We start from the raw sequence: 14,238 nt of genomic DNA, 5'->3' as shown, positions 1-14,238 counted from the left end.
GCAAGGTATTCTCTGCAAGTACTGAAATAAGTGGTAACAGATAGTTTTGTGATGAGATAATTTGTAACGAGCAACAAGTAACAAAAGTAAATAAAGTGCAGCAAGGTGGCCCAATCCTTTTTGTAGCAAAGGACAAGCCTGGACAAACTGTTATATAAGGAAAAGCGCTCCCGAGGACACATGGGAATATCGTCAAACTAGTTTTCATCACGTTCATATGATTCGCGTTCGGTACTTTGATAATTTGACATGTGGGTGGACCGGTGCTTGGGCGCTGTTCTTACTTGAACAAGCATCCCACTTATGATTAACCTGTATTGCAAGCATCCGCAACTACAACAAAAGTATTAAGGTAAACCTAACCATAGCATGAAACATATGGATCCAAATCAGCCCCTTACAAAGCAACACATAAACTATGGTTTAAGCTTCTGTCACTCTAGCAACCCATCATCTACTTATTACTTCCCAATGCCTTCCTCTAGGCCCAAATAATGGTGAAGTGTTATGTAGTCGATGTTCACATAACACCACTAGAGGCTAGACAACATACATCTCATCAAAATATCGAACGAATAGCAAATTCACATGACTACTAATAGCAAGACTTCTCCCATGTCCTCAGGAACAAAAGTAACTACTCACAAAGCATATTCATGTTCATAATCAGAGGGGTAATAATATGCATAAATGATCTGAACATATGATCTTCCACCAATTAAACCAACTAGCATCAACTACAAGGAGTAATTAACACTACAAGCAACCTACTAGCACCAATCCCGGACTTGGAGACAAGAATTGGATACAAGAGATGAACTAGGGTTTTGAGATGAGATGGTGCTGATGAAGATGTTGATGGAGATTGCCCTCTCCCGATGAGAGGAGCGTTGGTGATGATGATGGCGATGATTTCCCCCTCCGGGAGGGAAGTTTCCCCGGCAAAACAGCTTTGCCGGAGCTCTAGATTGGATCCGCCACGGTTCCGCCTCGTGGTGGCAGAGTTTTGGCCTGAAAGGTTGCTTCTTATTTTTCTCTCGACGAAAGACTTCATATAGGAGAAGATGGTCATCGGAGAGCCACCAGGGGGCCCACGAGGTAGGGGGCGCCCCCCACCCTCGTGGAAAGGGTGTGGCCCCCCTGGTCTTCATCTTTGGCGAGGATTTTTCATTATTTATTATAAGATATTTCATGGAGTTTCAGGACTTTTGGAGTTGTGCAGAATAGGTCTCTAATATTTGCTCCTTTTCCAGCCCAGAATTCCAGCTGCTGGCATTCTCCTTCCTTATGTAAACCTTGTAAAATAAGAGAGAATAGCCATAAGTATTGTGACATAATGTGAAATAACAGCCCATAATGCAATAAATATCGATATAAAAGCATGATGCAAAATGGACGTATCAACTCCCCCAAGCTTAGACCTCGCTTGTCCTGAAGCGAAAGCCGATAACAATAAATATGTCCTCATGTTTAGAGGTAGAGGCGTCGATAAAAATAAAATACGGACATGAAGGCATCATGATTATTCTCATAACTGCAACATACATAGATATTGTCATATGATTACTTATGTTCAAGTGATGATCTATTCACAATGCAAAAGTATGAATCAGAAACCTTATTGAGAACCAACAAACTAGAAGCTCAATCATTGAAGCCATTGCAATTTATCATAACATCAGAAAGAGTCTATGTCAGAGCTAAAAAGCAAGTCCAGATACTCAACTATCATCTAGTCCTTCATACTTGCTAACACTCGCGCAATACTTGTGGTTACGGAGTTTTAATCGGACACAGAGAAAGATAGGGGCTTATAATTTCGCCCCACAACCTTTTACCTCGAGGGTAATGTCAACAATAATAACTCATGCCCCCCTACATCCAATTAGATATATATATCAGGTTCTTTCCAACATGCTGGGCTTGCCAAATGATAAAATGAAAAAGGGAGAGGTGAAGATCACCATGACAGTTGCATAAGGTAGAGGATAATAAAAGATAGGCCCTTCACAGAGGGAAGCAGAGGTTGCCATGCGCTTTTATGGTTGGATGCACAAAATCTTAATGCGAAAGAATGTCACTTTATATTGCCCCTTGTGATATGAACCTTTATGATGCAGTCTGTCACTTTTATTACTTCCACATCACAAGATCATATAAAGCTTATTTCTCCCACACTAATCATACATATTTAGAGCAATTTTTATTGCTTTGCACCGATGACAACTTACTTGAAGGATCTTACTCAATCCATAGGTAGATATGGTGGACTCTCATGGCAAAAATGGTTTAAGGGTATTTGGAAGCACAAGTAGTATCTCTACTTGGTGCTGAGAATTTGGCTAGCATGAGGGGGAAAGGCGAGCTCAACATGTTGGATGATCCATGACAACATACTTTATCTCAGATATAAGAAAACATAACCCATTACGTTGTCTTCCTTGTCCAACATCAACTCTTTAGCATGTCATATTTTGATGAGTGCTCCCAATCATAAAAGATGTCAATAATAGTATGTTTATATGTGAAACCTCTCTTTCCTTATTACTTCCTATTAATTGCAACGATGACCAAAGCTATGACTGCCAACTCCCAACAACTTTTAATCATCACACTCTTTCTATGTGAAGTCATTACTATCAATAAGATCAATATGAACTTTTGTTTCTTCTTCTTATTATTTTTCTCTTTTCTTTTATTCACCCAAGATCATAGCAAGAAAATCAAGCCCTTGACTCAACACTAATATTTATTATATAGCTCACGGACTCGATTACATAGAGAGATCATAATGCAATACTCAAAACTAGATCATGCCAAACTTTATTCTACTAGATCAAAATACTACTAATAGGATCGAACTAAGGAAAATGGTAAAGATAGGAGTTGTGATTGTGATACGATACCGGGGCACCTCCCCCAAGCTTGGCAGTTGCCAAGGGGAGTGCCCATACCCATGTGATTATATCTCCTTGGTTGGTGAAGAAGGTGGAGGTGTTGTTGATGATGCGGGCTTGTCATCCATGTTCCAAGGCATAGGTTCACCATCATAGAAGGATGATCGAGTCTCCGGAATCCTTGAATCTGCAGCCAAACTCATTCTTTTGAATCTATATTCATACTCACAGTTTTGGTTTTGCAGGTCATAGATTTGGGCTTGGAGGTGCTCGATCTTCTCATGTAGCTTGAAGATGGCCTCCTCGGTGTTCTTGGCATCCGGCTTGTAGTTGTTAGTGAACCCCGCGAGCATCGTGTGGCTAGGGTTGATTCCACGCTCCACCATCCCCTGGCACTTGAAAACTTGTTGCTCCATTGCTTTGAGCCTCATATCCACGCTTCCGGTTCCCTTTGGTCCCTCAGCATCGCGGATGTGCAGCAACCCATCACGCATCTCAATGGTTTGAGGGTGTCGCGGAACCTCCGCGAGGTAAGGGTTGATGACCTTCTCAAAGAAATTGTCCTTAGAAGCACTTGGGGACGTCATGATAATCTAGATCTGTCAGAAAAATAGCTCGAAACAAAGACATGAGATTTTTGCGTGATACAGGAGTCAAAACCTTCGGGAGAATATATAGTGAATTTTTACCGACCAAAATACGTATCGTGCAAGAAAACGGAGTCCGGAAGGCACACGAGGTGCTCACGAGGTAGGGGGCGCGCCCAGGGGGTAGGGCGCACCCTCCACCCTCGTGGGGCCCTCGTGTCCTTCCCGGACTGCTACTTAATTTTCTATTTTTCTAAATATTCCAAAACGGAGGAATATTGCCTTAAAAATTGTTTTGGAGTCGGTTTACTTACCGTACCACATACCTATTCCTTTTCGGAGTCTGAAACGTTCTGGAAAGTGTCCCTTATGTATTCCTCCGGGATTACGGTTTCAATAATATTGGTTTCAATATTTATGGGATTACCTGAGATATAATGTTAATTCTCTGACCGTTTACCACCTTCGGATTTGTGCCTTCGAAGTTGTTGATTTTTATGGCACCGAAATGATAGACCTCCTCGATAACATAGGGGCCTTACCATTTAGAGAGAAGTTTTCCTGCAAAAAATCTTAAACGAGAATTGTATAGCAATACATAATCACCTACATTAAACTCACGCTTTTGTATCCTTTTGTCATGCCATCTTTTAACCTGTTCTTTAAACAACTTGGCATTTTCATAAGCTTGGGTTCTCCATTCATCAAGTGAGCTAATATCAAATAACCTCTTTTCACCGTCAAGTTTAAAATCATAGTTGAGCTCCTTAATAGCCCAATATGCCTTATGTTCTAGTTCGAGAGGTAAGTGACATGTTTTTCCATAAAGCATTTTATACGGAGACATACCCATAGGATTTTTATATGCAGTTCTATAGGCACATAATGCATCATCAAGTTTCTTGGACCAATTCTTTCTAGACCTATTGATAGTCTTTTGCAAAATTAATGTGAGTTCTCTATTACTCAATTCTACTTTACCACTAGACTGTGGGTGATACGGAGATGCAATTCTATGATTGACGTCATATTTAGCAAGCATTTTAGGGAAAGCACCATGAATAAAATGTGAACCACCATCAGTCATTAAATATCTAGGGACTCCAAACCTCAGAAAAATAACTTCTTTAAGCATTTTAATAGAAGTGTTATGATCAGCCCTACTAGTTGGAATAGCTTCTACCCACTTAGTAACGTAATCAACAGCAACTAAAATATGTGTATATCCATTAGAGGCAGGAAAAGGTCCCATATAATCAAAGCCCCAAACATCAAACGGTTCAATAACAAGTGAATAATTCATAGGAATTTCTTGACATCTACTAATATTACCAATTCTTTGACATTCATCACAAGATAGGTCAAACTTACGGGCATCCTTGAAGAGAGTAGGCCAATAAAAACCGGATTGCAATACCTTATGTGCAGTTCTATCTCCCGCGTGGTGTCCTCCATAAGTTTCGGAGTGGCACTTGCGTAGGATCTGTTCCTGTTCATGCTCAGGTACACAACGTCTAATAACACCATCTGCTCGTTCTTTATAAAGATGTGGGTCATCCCAAAAGTAATGTCTCAAATCATAGAAGAACTTTTTCTTTTGTTGGTATGTGAAGCTAGGTGGTATAAATTTAGCAACTATGTAATTAGCATAATCAGCATACTAAGGGGTACTACGAGAAGTACTTATGACATTTAATTGTTCATCAGGAAAGCTATCATCAATAGGTAGTGGGTCATCAAGAACATTCTCTAACCTAGATAAGTTGTCTGCAACGGGGTTCTCAGCTCCTTTTCTATCAACAATATGCAAATCAAATTCTTGTAGCAAGAGAACCCATCTAATAAGTCTAGGTTTAGCATCTTTCTTCTCTATAAGATATTTAATAGCAGCATGATCAGTGTGGATAGTTACTTTAGAATCAACAATATAAGGTCTGAACTTATCACAAGCAGATACAACTGCTAAAAGTTCTTTTTCAGTAGTAGCATAATTTCTTTGAGCATTGTCTAGAGTCTTACTAGCATAATGGATAACATTTAATTTCTTATCAACTCTTTGCCCTAGAACAGCACCTACATCATAATCGCTAGCATAACACATAATTTCAAAGGGTAAATTCCAATCAGGTGGCTGAACAATAGGTGCAGAGACTAATGCTTTCTTAAGTATTTCAAATGCTTCTACACAATCATCATCAAAGACAAATGGTATATCTTTTTGTAATAAATTAGTCAGAGGCCGAGAAATTTTTGAGAAGTCCTTAATGAACCTCCTATAAAATCCGGCGTGACCAAGGAAACTTCTTATATCTTTGATGTCCTTGGGACATGGCATCTTTTCAATAGCATCAACCTTGGCTTTATCAACTTCAATACCTCTTTTAGAAACTTTATGCCCCAAGACAATACCTTCATTAACCATAAAGTGACACTTTTCCCAATTCAAGACAAGATTAGTTTCTTCACATCTCTGCAAAAATCAAGATTGCTCAAGCAACCATCAAAAGAAGATCCATAGACGGAAAAGTCGTCCATGAAAACCTCACAAATCTTTTCAAAAAAGTCAGAGAATATAGCCATCATGCATCTTTGAAAGGTTGCAGGTGCATTACATAAACCAAAAGGCATACGTCTATAAGCAAAAGTACCAAAAGGGCATGTAAAAGTAGTCTTTGATTGATCTTTAGCCGACACATGTATTTGAGAGAAACCAGAATAACCATCTAGAAAGCAGTAATGTGTATGCTTGCATAATCTTTCTAGCATTTGATCGATAAAAGGTAAGGGGTAATGATCTTTCTTAGTAGCCTTATTTAATTTGCGGAAATCAATTACCATCCTATAACCTGTAATAATTCTTTGTGGAATCAATTCATCTTTATCATTAGGAACAACAGTAATACATCCCTTCTTAGGGACACAATGAACAGGACTTACCCACTGACTATCAGCAACGGGATAAATTATACCTGCCTCCAGAAGCTTTAGTATTTCTTTTCTTACCACTTCTTTCATTTTAGGATTCAGACGTTGTTGAGGATCACGAACTGGTTTGGCATCTTCTTCCAAATTTATTTTATGTTGACATAGAGTGGGACTAATGCCCTTAAGATCATCAAGAGTATATCCAATAGCAGGACGGTGCTTCTTCAGAGTTTTCAATAATTTTTCTTCTTCATGCTCTGAAAGGTTAGCACTAATAATAACAGGATATATCTTCTTTTCATCAAGATAAGCATATTTAAGATTATCAGGCAACGGTTTAAGCTCAAACACGGGATCACCCTTAGGTGGAGGGGGATCCCCTAGGATTTCAACAGGCAAATTGTGTTTTAGAATAGGTTCGTGTTTAAAGAATACTTCATCTATTTCCCTTCTTTCATTCATAAACATATCATTCTCATGGTCTAGCAAATATTGTTCTAAAGGATCACTAGGAGGTACGGCAATAGAAGCAAGACCAATAATTTCATCCTTACTAGGCAATTCTTCTTCACGGTGTTGTTTACTAAATTTAGAGAAATTAAATTCACGAGTCATATCATCCAAGCCAATAGTAACAACATTCTTTTCGCAGTCTATCTTAGCATTAAAAGTGTTCAAGAAGGGTCATCCAAATATAATGGGACAAAAGCTATCTTGTGGGGAACTAAGAACAAGAAAATCAGCAGGATATTTAGTTTTCCCGCACAAGACTTCAACATCTCTAACAATTCCCACTGCTGAAATAGTATCTCTATTAGCAAGTTTAATTGTGACATCAACATCTTCTAACTCAGCAGTTGCAATTTCATGCTTGATTTCTTTATACAAGTCATAAGGTATAACACTAGCACTAGCACCCATATCACATAAGCCATGATAACAATGTTCTCCTATTTTAACAGAAATAACAGGCACGCCTACCACACGTCTATGTTTATCTTTAGCACAAGGTTTAGCAATTCTAGCAGCTTCACAGAACTGAATAACATGCCCATCAATATTATCAGACAAGAGATCTTTAACAATATCAATATTAGGTTCAACTTTAACTTGCTGAGGAGGTGTATATGTTTTAATATTGCTTTTACGAACCACAGTTGAAGCTTTAGCATGATCCTTTATCCTAACAGGGAAAGGTGGTTTGTCAACATAACAAGTAGGAATGATAGGATCATTATAAGTGACAGTCTTTTCTTCAACTTTAATAGGTGCAGCTACTTTTACTTCTATGGGAGGATGATATTTAAACCACTTCTCCTTAGGGAGATCAACATAAGTAGCAAAAGATTCACAGAAAGAAGCTACTATCTCAGAATCAAGTCCATATTTAGTGCTAAACTTACGGAAAATATCGGTATCCATAAAAGATTTAACACAATCAAACTTAGGTGTCATACCTGACTCCTTACCATTGTCGAGGTCCCAATCTTCAGAGTTGCGTTTAATTCTATCCAATAAATCCCATCTAAATCCAATAGTCTTCATCATAAAAGAGCCATCACAAGAAGTATCGAGCATGGTGCGATTATTTTCAGAAAGCCGAGCATAAATTTTTTGAATAATTGTCTCTCTTGGGAGCTCATGATTGGGGCATGAATATAACATTGATTTAAGCCTCCCCCAAGCTTGAGCGACGCTTTCTCCTTCGCGAGGCCAAAAATTATATATATATAATTGCGGTCACGATGAACAAGATGCATAGGGTAATACTTCTAATGAAATTCCAATTTCAATCTTCTATAGTTCCATGATCTCGTATCATCACATAGCCTATACCATATCAATGTGTCTCCCTTCAAAGATAAAGGGAAGACCTTCTTCTTAGCAACATCATCGGGTATACCTACAAGCTTAAATAATCCACAAACTTCATCCACATATATTAGGTGTTCATCAGGATGCTTTGTTCCATCTCCTGTAAAAGGATTAGCTAGCAGTTTTTCTATCATACCCGAAGGATACTCACAAGGAATTTCATTTTCAATAGGTTCAGTAGGTTGAGGAGCAACTCTTTGCTCTACTGGTCGGGGTGAAGATACCCCGAACAAGCCCCTTAGAGGATTACTTTCCATAGTAACAAGTGACAGTAAATTTCAGCACACTATATAAATTTTTCCTTACCAAATTCCACCTACCAAAGGTGCTTCACTCCTCGGCAACGGCGCCAGAAAAGAGTCTTGATGACCCACAAGTACAGGGGATCTATCATAGTCCTTTCGATAAGTAAGAGTGTCAAACCCAACGAGGAGCAGAAGGAAATGATTAGCGGTTTTCAGCAAGGTATTCTCTGCAAGTACTGAAATAAGTGGTAACAGATAGTTTTGTGATGAGATAATTTGTAACGAGTAACAAAAGTAAATAAAGTGCAGCAAGGTGACCCAATCCTTTTTGTAGCAAAGGACAAGCCTGGACAAACTCTTATATAAGGAAAAGTGCTCCCGAGGACAAATGGGAATATCGTCAAGCTAGTTTTCATCACGTTCATATGATTCGCGTTCGGTACTTTGATAATTTGACATGTGGGTGGACCGGTGCTTGGGTGCTGTTCTTACTTGAACAAGCATCCCACTTATGATTAACCTCTATTGCTAGCATCCACAACTACAACAAAAGTATTAAGGTAAACCTAACCATAGCATGAAACATATGGATCCAAATCAGCCCCTTACAAAGCAACGCATAAACTAGGGTTTAAGCTTCTGTCACTCTAGCAACCCATCATCTACTTATTACTTCCCAATGCCTTCCTCTAGGCCAAAATAATGGTGAAGTGTTATGTAGTCGATGTTCACATAACACCACTGGAGGCTAGACAACATACATCTCATCAAAATATCGAACGAATACCAAATTCACATGACTACTAATAGCAAGACTTCTCCCATGTCCTCAGGAACAAACGTAACTACTCACAAAGCATATTCATGTTCATAATCAGATGGGTAATAATATGCATAAAGGATCTGAACATATGATCTTCCACCAATTAAACCAACTAGCATCAACTACAAGGAGTAATTAACACTACTAGCAACCTACTAGCACCAATCCCGGACTTAGAGACAAGAATTGGATACAAGAGATGAACTAGGGTTTTGAGATGAGATGGTGCTGATGAAGATGTTGATGGAGATTGCCCTCTCCCGATGAGAGGAGCGTTGGTGATGACGATGGCGATGATTTCCCCCTCCGGGAGGGAAGTTTCCCCGGCAGAACAGCTCTGCTGGAGCTCTAGATTGGATCCGCCAAGGTTCCACCTCGTGGCGGCGGAGTTTCGTCCCGAAAGGTTGCTTCTTATTTTTTTCTTGATGAAAGACTTCATATAGGAGAAGATGGTCATCGGAGAGCCACTAGGGGGCCCACGAGGTAGGGGGCGACCCGCACCCTCGTGGAAAGGGTGTGGGCTCCCTGGTCTTCATCTGTGGCCAGGATTTTTCATTATTTATGATAAGATATTCCGTGGAGTTTCAGGACTTTTGGAGTTGTGCAGAATAGGTCTCTAATATTTGCTCCTTTTCCAGCCCAGAATTCCAGGTGCCGGCATTCTCCTTCCTTATGTAAACCTTGTAAAATAAGAGAGAATGGCCATAATTATTGTGACATAATGTGAAATAACAGCCCATAATGCAATAAATATCGATATAAAAGCATGATGCAAAATGGACGTATCATGCCGCGCCGGCCTCACCTCTACATCGGGTCGCCGTGATTCCCCTCTGCCATCACGCTATCTCTGACTGCTCACCTCTGTTGGTTTCCTTTCCTGCGGTCGTCATCCGCGTTGAGCCGCTATAGGTCGCCTCTGCACTTAAGAGGCATGCCATCTTCAAGCCATCCGCCTCTCCACCACTGCCGTGGCCTCGATCTGTCGCGAGCCGCTCGCTGAATCGCTATATCCACGGCAACAGCTCACCTTGCCGGATTGACACCATGCAGTTGGAGCGTGCTTCGACCCGCCACCGCCTCGTGCCTGTTTCGAGGCCTCCCTTGCAGGCTGCGCTCTCGCTGGAGTGGTCTCAAACCACCAACCGGCGCCACACTGCTACGTCTTGAGCTTGCGTTGGTTTTCCCCGAAGAGGAAGGGATGATGCAGCAGAGTAGCGTAAGTATTTCCCTCAGTTTTTGAGAACCAAGGTATCAATCTAGTAGGAGGCCACGCTCAAGTCCCTCGTACCTGCACAAAGCGATAGCTACTCGCAACCAACGCGATTAGGGGTTGTCAAGCCCTTCACGGTCACTTACGAGAGTGAGATCTGATAGATAGAATATTTTTGGTATTTTTGATATAAAGATGCAAGGTAAAAAGTAAAGGCAAAGTAAATAGCAAAGCAATATAAAAGTGATGGAGATTGATATGATGAGAATAGACCTGGGGGCCATAGGTTTCACTAGTGGCTTCTCTCAAGAGCATAAGTATTCTATGGTGGGTGAACAAATTACTGTTGAGCAATTGATAGAATTGTGCATAATTATGAGAATATCTAGGCATGATCATGTATATAGGCATCACATCCGCGACAAGTAGATCGAAACGATTCTGCATCTACTACTATTACTCCACTCATCGACTACTATCCAACATGCATCTAGAGTATTAAGTTAAAAACAGAGTAATGCCTTAAGCAAGATGACATGATGTAGAGAGATAAATTCATGCAATATGAAATAAACCCCATCTTGTTATCCTCGATGGCAACGATACAATACGTGCCTTGCTGCCCCTTTTGTCACTGGGTAAGGACACCGCAAGATCGAACCCAAAGCTAAGCACTTCTCCCATGGCAAGAACTACCAATCTAGTTGGCCAAACCAAACGAATAATTCAAAGAGACTTGCAAAGATAACCAATCATACATAAAAGAATTCTGAGAAGATTCAAATATTATTCATAGATAGACTTGAACATAAACCCACAATTCATCGGTCTCAACAAACACACCGCAAAAAGAAGATTACATCGAATAGATCTCCACAAGAGAGGGGGAGAACTTTGTATTGAGATTCAAAGAGAGAGAAGAAGCCATCTAGCTACTAACTATGGACCCGAAGGTCTGATGTAAACTACTCACACTTCATCGGAGAGGCTATGATGATGTAGAAGCCCTCCGTAATGACGGCCCTCTTCTGGCAGAGCTCCGGAACAGGCCCCAAGATGGGATCTCGTGGATACAGAAAGTTGCGGCGGTGGAATTAGGTTTTTGGCTCCTGCTCTGATCGTTTGGGGGTACGTGTGTATATATAGGAGGAAGAAGTACGCCGGAGGAGCAACGAGGGGCCCACGAGGCAGGGGGCGCACCCTAGGGGGGCGCCCCCACCCTCGTGACCGCCTCTTTTGTTCCTTGGAGCAGGGTCCAAGTCTCCTGGATAACGTTTAGTGAGAAAATCACGTTCCCGAAGATTTTATTCCGTTTGGACTCCGTTTGATATTCCGTTTCTTTGAAACACTGAAATAGGCAAAAAACAGCAATTCTGGGCTGGGCCTCTGGTTAATAGGTTAGTCCCAAAAATAATATAAAAGTGGAAAATAAATCCCAATATAGTCCAAAACAGTAGATAATATAGCATGGAGCAATCAAAAATTATAGATACGTTGGAGACGTATCAGGCATCCCCAAGCGTAATTCCTGCTCGTCCTCGAGTAGGTAAATGATAAAAAGAGAATTTTTGATGCGGAGTGCTACTTGGCATAATTTCAATGCAAATATTATTAATTGTGGTATGAATATTCAGATTAGAAAGATTCAAGACAAAGGTTTATATTGACATAGAAAATAATAATACTTCAAGCATAGTAACAAAGCAATTATGTCTTCTCAAAATAACATGGCTAAAGAAAGTTATCCCTACAAAATCATATAGTCTGGCTATGCTCCATATTCACCACACAAAGTATTTAAATCATGCACAACCCCGATGACAAGCCAAGCAATTGTTTCATACTCTAACTTTTTCAATCTTCACGCAATACATGAGCGTGAGCCATGGATATACACTATGGGTGGAATAGAATGGTGGTTGTGAGAAGACAAAAAGGGAGAATGTCGGTGTACTAAAGTAGGGGTACCCTTAGTACCCCGAACTTGTGCACGGGCAGTCGCAGCGTCCCGCGGCAAGGCCTGCCAGGTCACCGCCAAGATCCTTCGTGGTCCCTCTGAAGACCATTCAAGAACAAAGTACTCAAGACAAGACCCCGGCAAGAGGAGCTTGCCGGGAAGAAGTCAAGACCCCGGCAAGAGGAGCTTGCCGGGAAGGCCATCAGAAGCGTCCCAAGGCCCCGGCAAGAGGCGCTTGCCGGGAAGGCCATCCAAGGCATTCCAAGGAACTTGCCGCGGCGCGCTACGCGCCCCGACAAGGCCCGGTGAGCGACAAGCTCCCAGAAGCGACAAGTCGACGGCCGCGGCAAGGCGCTTGCCGCGGCAAGCCCCCACTCCACGCCCGCTCTCCAGCACATCCACCCACGTGTCGCTCCGGGGCCCCTCCCGAGCGCACGTGGCAGGAGGCTGTGCAGCTAGGGGCGTGCGGTGGCACGCAGGCGCTGACAAGACAACCATCGTGGCAAGACGGTGGCGTCCCTAGCGGTCCCTTTCGGTGCTGTCTAGGAGACACAGACGGACATTTAATGCCCTTGTCCCCTGCCGTCAGGGTTAGGTATGATAACGCTGTAGCAGCTAGTTGTGCCTACTACAGCACCTAGCTGTGCCTATCCACGGCACCCTTTCCATTTTTGCCCTTGGCCCCCGTTGCTCTATGTCGGTAACCCCTTGAGTATAAAAGGAGGCCCGTGTGCAACGTAGAGGGGGTTGGCCATTTTGAGAGCCTCAGGGAGCAATCCCACACACTCACGCTCGAACTCGCTCCCGAGCTAGAAATCAATACCAAACCACAAAGCAGGAGTAGGGTTTTACGCATCCGTGCGGCCCGAACCTGGGTAAATCGCTCACGTGCTTCGCCTCGATTTACTCTTCGCACGACCAACCGCCCGCGTGCTTCGCCTCGATCTGCTCTTTGCGCGACCTCCGCCCCCCGCCGAACTAAAAGGGACCCGGTCCGCCGGTCCCATAGGTGCCCATGGATCAGAAACCCCGGCATCTCTGGCGCGCCAGGTAGGGGGCGTCGAAGTTGTGTGAATCAAATCCGGCGTTCCCGTGGGCTAGATCTTCATCTTCTTCATCGATCTTCACCATCTTCATCAAGATGCCGCCGAAGAAGAAATTTTCGGAGGCAGCCGCTCCGTCCGCGCCGAGCCACCCACCGCCGGAGCAAACGAATGGTGGTGCGGGCGCCGGCGGAAGGGCACGCATCGACGAGGGAACTCACGGTGCTGCCAGGTCCCAGGGCAAGGCTGCGCTGCCCATCGGCGGCGTGGCCGGCTCCCACAACGACCGGGCGCACTCCAAGACCTCGGCGTCCGTGCATGCTCCGCGCCCATCTCAGGAGGCGCGGGACCGGTAGCGTCATGGTACTCACGGTACCATGCGCTCGCTGGATCAAGATCGAGCTGGTGGATCCCGGAGCGCCCAGGACCACCATGCGCATCAACAAGCCGGCGCGAGCGAGACGCGGTTGCCTGGACGAGATACTGCTCCTTCTAACATAGTTAGAAGTCCGAGCTTATCCCGCTCCTTGCACCGTTCGCTACCGCCGCCCGCCACTACAGCCGAAGCTCTGGCGCGAGCTCAGCTGCTCCTAGACTACCCTCCAGCGCCGGACAAGATCGACGACTGGAGGGCCACTATCCAGAGTCTCATCGGTTTCGCCAACGGCAACAC

At 42.9% G+C, this 14,238-nt stretch overlaps 1 protein-coding gene across 1 annotated transcript in view; it reads right to left on the bottom strand.

Moving 5' to 3' along the window:
* The window catches only part of LOC109744609 (uncharacterized), a 41,367-nt gene extending 27,714 nt beyond the window's left edge, over window positions 1-13,653 (bottom strand). Inside the window, exon 1 of the mRNA XM_073507560.1 lies at window positions 13,551-13,653. Coding sequence (XP_073363661.1) covers window positions 13,551-13,653 — 103 coding nt within the window. The remainder of the gene's footprint in view (window positions 1-13,550) is intronic.
* Between the last annotated feature and the right edge of the window lie 585 nt (window positions 13,654-14,238).

This window comes from Aegilops tauschii, chromosome 2 (assembly GCF_002575655.3).
Source record: "Aegilops tauschii subsp. strangulata cultivar AL8/78 chromosome 2, Aet v6.0, whole genome shotgun sequence".
NCBI lineage: Eukaryota > Viridiplantae > Streptophyta > Magnoliopsida > Poales > Poaceae > Aegilops > Aegilops tauschii.
This window is presented reverse-complemented; position numbering and strand designations above follow the sequence as displayed.